The sequence below is a fragment of the Pundamilia nyererei genome, unplaced genomic scaffold (assembly GCF_000239375.1).
Source record: "Pundamilia nyererei isolate P.nyererei 1_Seehausen unplaced genomic scaffold, PunNye1.0 scaffold00015, whole genome shotgun sequence".
NCBI classification, from domain to species: domain Eukaryota; kingdom Metazoa; phylum Chordata; class Actinopteri; order Cichliformes; family Cichlidae; genus Pundamilia; species Pundamilia nyererei.
Window position 1 is genome coordinate 1,913,725 of NW_005187416.1, and position 7,356 is coordinate 1,921,080.

Here is a 7,356-nt window from a genome sequence, read left to right on the forward strand (position 1 = left end):
TACATATATATAAATATTAAACTTTCTCATATTTGTGGAGTTAAATGAGAAAACTGATGATACTAAATTAGCTTAGCATATACCCGGCATAAAAACTTATTACAGCAGGAAAACGCTGGCTCTATCTGAAGGTAAACTCATGAAAAACTCAACACTCGTAATGCTGAACATACAGTCTGAAAAAGTCATAAAAAGTATTATTGCAGTAACATAAGACTATCAGTAGGACTATATAAAACTATCTTCCTGAAACGTAGTTAGCTGCGATAAGCTAACTAACGCTCCTGAAATTATAGAAATGGTCTAAAACACAAGCATCACAAACATTAGTTTGAAACTAAAATAAAACTTGGCCTGTAAGCTTCTAATTTCACGTATTCATAGCTTATAGCTCACCAGTGGTTGTGTGGCCCACTTTAGCATGATGTAGATTTAGGTTTTTTTAAAACCCCAAACCTTTATAAGCCTTCATTTGCACATCAGGAGGCACTGCAGAAAAGGGTTAACTCACGTTTTAACACTGGATGCTTGTTTCTCCTTCTCAGCTGTTTGATCGAGAGCTGTGCGTTCGTCAGCTGCGCTACTCTGGCATGATGGAGACCATCCGGATTAGGCGGGCGGGTTATCCAATCAGATACACCTTCGCCGAATTTGTGGATCGTTACCGAGTCCTGATGCCTGGCGTCAAACCTGCTCACATACAGGTCAACATTAAAATCAGTCATCTGTTTCACTGCTTAGTCCTGACAGATTATTTTAGCTGAGATATTATCATTATTATTAAAGAATCTTTTACTTAGATTACAGAATGATGGATTTTTAGAGCATATATCCACATTAATACAGCATATAAAACACAGTGTAGAGGCTATTTGAGCTTCCAGTCTTGTATCAAATATAATTACGGTATATTTACAGCAGCATACCCTTGTTTAAAAATGTGAATATGGTTTGGAAAGTATTTGAAGCCGTCTTTAATGAATTTTGACCTTAAATTAACTTACTTAAAAAATATATTTGGATATATTTAATAAATGTTTGTTAAATTTAAAACTGACACATTGCTACATAACCTTCTTAACTCTTTCCCCCATTGAGACAACATTTAATGACCTCCCCTGTAGCGTTAATGATGAGTTTTGACATTTTTTACTATATATCAGTAAAGTTGTGGTTTGTTCTGGATTTTTCCAAGATCCCCCTGACATCAGTCATTTTGTTTTATAGGCAGGAAATCTAATATGACAGCTCAGAAAGTTCAGAGAAGAGAAACGAGGGTTACCCCAGTAGGTGTCTAAGGTCGAAAGAGTTAAACTGACTGTAATTCAACGTTTCCTTAATTCTGATGAAAATCTTAATGATAAACCTTAAAACAAAGTACAAATTCATGTCAGGAGTCATTATTTCTCATTTTTTCTTTCCAGGAGGACTTACAGGGAACCTGTCAGCAAATAGTCCAGGCCCGGCTGGGAAAACATGATGACTGGCAGATTGGAAAGACTAAAATCTTTCTAAAGGTTGGTTTCCTCATGTGAAAGTTAGCTTACTGAGGCCTTGATCCAAAGACTTCTGAATATTCGGCAGAATATTAGTCAGTTTAGGCTCCTGGTGATGTAGCAAAAGGCTTTTCTGCCTTAAAAAAAGTTTTAGACCTTCTTAATGAAGCTCACTGCAGTGTCCATCTGTGTAAATGTTGAACAAGGTCTTTAGTTCATTTATCACAGGATTTCTTCTGCAACTCAATAAACTTTTTGGATTTTGCAGGTTCTTTTTAACATAGCAGCAAAAAGAGAAAACACAAGCATGCTCAATCAGTCAATGACATTCACTGCTGTCATCCCCAACCAGACACTTTGAGGGGGCAAACCATCCTAGCAGGTCAATTGTATGTGGTTAGGGTATACACTAGGTAGAAATGCTGTACTTCCTGGCTGTTTCTACTGTTCTTTTCTAATAAAAGCAAAATCACCAAAAACTTTGATGACCAAGAACATTTTTTACTTTAATAGCTCAAGTTTGTTCCCTCTAGACGAATTGTCTCAGTATGGGTCCCCAAGGCAAAAAACACGAGCTCCTATAAAGATAATTTCAAGTGTTTTATTTAAGTTATTAAACATAGTTTTGGCAAAAGAGCTCTACTGTGCCTTTTTGTTGCATATTATAATTTAATAACTTTTCTTTTCTTTATTTGCCACTTTGTCTCCTTTCAGGATCACCACGACATGCAGCTGGAGATAGAGAGGGACAACGCCATCACCGACAAGGTCATCCTTATCCAGAAGGCTGTGCGTGGGCTTAAAGAGAGGTAAGCAACTTGTAGGCGATTCCCAAATATCAAAAGTGTTTGTAGCTCATTGGAATAATGCTCTCTTCTTCCTTAAAGTGTAAAATTAGGTCCAGCATATATACATATCTTTGGTTTACCACAGCGTGAAGCAAAGGAGTAATGAAAAGAGATTTCTGTCTTAACCTACAAAGATAAAGGTTTGAAATCTAGTTTGTTTCCTTCTGTCACTCCTCCAAGAACAAACTTCCTCAGACTGAAGGGCGCTGTGACTGTTATTCAGAAGGTCTGGAGGGGTTACCGGTGCAGAAAGAATTACCAAATTGTGAGTTGTCTACATCAACAGCCTGTTTTTCTGTAGTTTTTTATGCACTGAAATATTCTGAAAGCCTCAGTATGTATTTGTTTCTCCCAATTTTCATCTGTTCTCTCAGTTTTTTGTTTTCAAATTTGCAAGGTCTTCTTAAACCACATTAAAACGAGATAGAGTGCAGTGGTAGCTCTTTCTTTATTTTATTCCAAGTTGCATAAAATTGAGCCTGGTCGTTTTTACAATCTTGCTTCTTGCAAATGTTAAAGACATATGAAAACATTCTTTCCCCAAGATGTAGTCATGTGCGAGCCTCAGCACACGGTGTCCAATATAAACAATTACAACACCAACAAAAAACAAATTAAATACATAACAATAATCCCTGACCTGTCAAACGCATTCCCCTCCTTCAGATGCAGTCCGGCTTCTTGCGCCTCCAGGCCGTCTACAGGTCGAGGAAGCACTACCGAAGCTACCGGACGACTCGCCTTCGTGTGACTCTCATCCAAGCCCGTTGCCGCGGTTTCCTCATCCGGCAGGCATTTTGGCGGCGTCTTCGTGCCGTGTTGACCATCCAGGCCTACACCAGGGGCATGATAGCCAGACGCCTCTGCCAGAGGCTCAGGGCAGAGGTAAATAGTTACTACATTTACTACTGCTACCTAAATCATGTTGTAGGCGGGTCAGGAAGACGAGAACACTGGTCCTGAGGGCAGACTGACAGATGGAGGTGAAAGATAATATGGCGTCTTTATTATATTTTATCTGTGCTAGATGCAACTGAACACAAGTTTGTTACTTTGATGAAGAGACAGACAATATCATTTTCAAGTCTACCCAGTTAGCTTAGCTTAGCATAATAAGTGGAAAAAAAGGGTTCACCTGTAGCTTCTGTTCAAAAGTTACAGACTTAGTATAGATCTACATAGCTACCAGCTCCAAAAAGTGAAGCCAATGCAGAAGTGCCTTAAACCTCCATATTTTTTTTGTAATGACCAGAGCAGGGGGTCCTGTGTTTGCAAAAACCTCATAGCCTCTTTTGATTTATGATCTCATTAAACCCTTTTTGATGAGTTTATGGCCTCAGTCACTAGTTTTATGCCTTGTTTAATAATGTCAATTTTGTAACTTAAGATCACATTAAGAGTCCTATTTAGTAAGCAGTGGTTATCAACACTGTGGCTGATCAGCATTTTGTATACAGTCTGTACTAACAATATCCAAATGAATCTCAGTCAGAAACATATAACTCGCTTATTAGTGCCATTTATCTTATTTAATGCTAAAATAATTTTTAAAATAACACCTTTTGATTTTGTTACCTTCAGAAAAAAACGATTTCTTTATGTTAAGCTGCTCTGGTGGCTCTGGCTTCACATTTTCATGAGAATAGCAATTATGTGAATAACTTAATTGCGACAACAGCCACTAAAGAATTAGGGAGTTAATATAAACGTCAGCGTGCCGTTACAAAAATCTTTTGATTTCATCCTTTGATAAATAAAAGGCCTCTAATCGCCAATCATTTTATTTGCTACAATGAGCAAAATGATTCAATGAAGTAGCAAAATAATCCATAATTGAATCTTACCTTTTGATTTTTGTATCAGTCATGTCAGGCTTTATTTAAAAAAGCGACCAAGTTTTTTTTTTTTTTTTGGATTCAAAAGGAAATCCCTGTCATTCCAATGAAAATGTTTAATGTGTGTGTATGTGTTTTTTTTAAATATGCTTGGTTAGGATGTAATTTATTCAGTTATAATGTAAAACCCCAACTTATTGAAAGTGTTCCTGAGATCATGCAGATATTTCCATGACAGACTCATACATATTTTTAATGAAGTGGTGCCTGAGGACCCGAAGATCATAGACATATTATTGATTTTAGCCTTGTCCCTTGCGCAGAGATTTCTCTAGATTTTTCTCAGTCTTTTGATGGTATAATGTGCATTAAAGATGAGATATTCAAAGTCTTGGCAATTTTACGTTGAGGAACTTTATTTTGAAATGCAATTTTTAGAGAACATCTGCCTATCATTACTCCCAATAAACTCTGCCTCTCTAAGAAGCTCTTTTTTTACCCAATCATGTTACTGACCTGTTGCCAAATAAGCTGATTAGTTGTAAAGATTTTCCTCTATATGTTTCTTTTTATTGCCACTTACTTTTCAGCCTTTTTTTTCCCCTCTCTCCAAGTTTTTTGAGACATGTTGGTCCCATCAAATTAAAAATTGCCTAATATTTTTCATTAAACAGTAAAATGTCTCAGTTTAAACATTTGATTTGTTTTGTGTTTTATTGTGAATAAAATATGGGATTATGACATTTAGAAATCATTGGATTCTGTTTTTATTTACATTTTACACAGCGTCCAGCCGTCTTGGAATAAAGGTTGGACAGTTTGGTTTATCATGTGGTCAGACATAAGATGAAAATATTAGTGCTGGGTATTTAACTCTGAGTGGGGTTGTCATCTTGGTGGTGGTCCTGGAAGTTGCCAAGCCACGCTCACATCATGTGATTGGTTAGGTCACATGAGTTGCCTCTGCTGGCCTTCATTGGGTTTAGGGTAGTCACGGCTCAAAGGCCCATTCTGAGCCAGGATTTGTTAGTGTGAGTTTAAAAATTTTTTTAGATCTTTTGCAAAGTTTTGTTTCACTTGTCTTTATATATTCTTATATTTATTCTTTCTGTATTAAACTCTGTTGGCCTAAATTATGTCACCATAAAACTATTTTTAACACATTATGTTACAGCGATTTTATATAAAAGTCTGTAAAGCTGTTTTCATACATGCACTGCAGCTCTGAGCTGTGATAAACACGATTCGATGGATTCACATGTGAGAATGCAAATGTCCCATGTAGTCAGGTCAGTCTTTAACCTGCCAGCGCTGACATGCTGGTTCTCAGAGTATTTCCAGTTGCTCGGTGCAGACTGTTTTCCCCTGTGTGCTACATCTTTGAGAGCATAAATGTGGGTAATATCCTGACCTGAGTCTCAGGAAATTGTCCAGAATTTATGTGTGAAAACAGCTTTTGTAAACTATGGAAATGTTTGTTAGCTTTTCAACTTTTTCAGGGTAAAATTGCTATTTTTATAAGATTTTTTCCCCCTGAAGACTGTTAAATAAAATATTGTATTTTGTAAATGTTTGCTTAATCTCATTTTCTTATTAAATTGAACGTTCAGGGAACTGTAATATTCTCGAACATGTCTGCAGTTCAAGCGAAGAGCGTGAGGTCTCTAGGAGCACCGCAGCAGAGCGGGTGACAGACCAGAGGCAGCTGCTGCTGCGTGTTATCATGCTAAACATGTTCATGTGTCAGAGTGTTACAGTGTTGACCTCTACGCTGTTTTTATTCGTTGTTGGTTATGTTAGTGTGTAGAAGTTTAGATTTATTCTTCTGTGAATAGCTCATACTTCATGTCGTGTTCAGCTTTAAACAATATTCATAATCTTTGTCGACTATTATCTAATGATAATGATTTGGTAGATTAGTGTCTACTCTAGTTTTGACTAACAGTTAATAGAGAGCAAGACAAACAATAAGATAACAGAGAAAATGTAAGCATAATGCTCCATCTTCCTCTGTGAACTCTTGTCCCTCTGTTCCTCCTCTCACCTCCCTCTACAGCTGCAGCATCGACTGGAAGCTGAGCGCCAGCGCCTGGCTGAGGAGGAGCAGCTGCGAAACCAGATGACAGTTCGGCGGGCGAAGGCTGAGGCTGAAAGGAAACACCAGGAGCGGCTAATCCAGCTGGCACAGCAGCAAGAGGACAGGGAGCGGGAGGAAAAGGAGGAGTCGAGGAGGAAGAAGGAGCTGCTGGAGCAGATGGAGAGGGAGAAGGAGCAGCCAGTCGACCACTCGGACATGGTTGACCGTATGTTTGGTTTCTTGGGGAACTCCGGGCCACTGCCCAACCAGGATGGACAGGCACCAGCTGGTTTTGAAGTATGTATATGTGGGTTTTGTAGTCCAGAAAAGATGTCTGATTAAATCATCCATTAGCTAGGATTCCCCCCTCCGGTTTTTGAGGGGGACACATGGGGTTCTTGGGTTTTTTTTCCAGGAAATGTCAAATATGTAATTTCCTTAATTTCTGGTAATCTGTGCATACCCCTGCATGCATTTATGATGGAAATAATATAAAGATAATATCCTTGGCCCTACAGAGGTTGCATGAATACTTCAACTCCTTCAGAATGGAATATCAATACATGTCATTGCCAAGAGGTGTGCTGTGTCTACTATCTCAATGTCAAGAACATGGAGACAGGCGATTACTTGAGGAGAGCTGGACAGGGCCATAGAAGGCTCTTAACCCATCAGTGGACCAGTATCTGCTCCTTTGTGCGAGGAGGAACAGAATGAGCACTGCCAGAGCCACAAAATGACCTCCCGCAGGCCACTGGTGTGAATGTGTTCACACATTATTACTTCTAGGCTACTACTGTCATTCATTATTATCAGGATGTGCTAAAAACTCCCTGAAAAGCCTTCAGTTAATTCAAAATGCTGCAGCAAGAGTACTGATGGGGACTAGAAAGAGAGAGCATATTTCTGCTCTATTGGCTTCCCTTCATTGCCTCCCTGTTAAATCCAGAATTGAATTCAAAATCCTGCTCCTCACATACAAGGTCTTAAATAATCATCTCATCTTAATGACCTTGTAGTACCAGATCACCCCATTAGAGCACTTCGCTCTCGCTCTGCAGGCCTACTTGTTGTTCCTAGAGTATTTAAAAGTAGAATGG

At 38.6% G+C, this 7,356-nt stretch overlaps 1 protein-coding gene across 1 annotated transcript in view; it reads left to right on the top strand.

Moving 5' to 3' along the window:
* The window catches only part of myo7ab (myosin VIIAb), a 50,168-nt gene that overhangs the window by 20,898 nt on the left and 21,914 nt on the right, over positions 1-7,356 (top strand). Inside the window, exons 17-22 of the mRNA XM_013908842.1 lie at positions 546-704; positions 1,425-1,517; positions 2,211-2,305; positions 2,525-2,609; positions 3,011-3,229; positions 6,236-6,553. Coding sequence (XP_013764296.1) covers positions 546-704; positions 1,425-1,517; positions 2,211-2,305; positions 2,525-2,609; positions 3,011-3,229; positions 6,236-6,553 — 969 coding nt within the window. The remainder of the gene's footprint in view (positions 1-545; positions 705-1,424; positions 1,518-2,210; positions 2,306-2,524; positions 2,610-3,010; positions 3,230-6,235; positions 6,554-7,356) is intronic.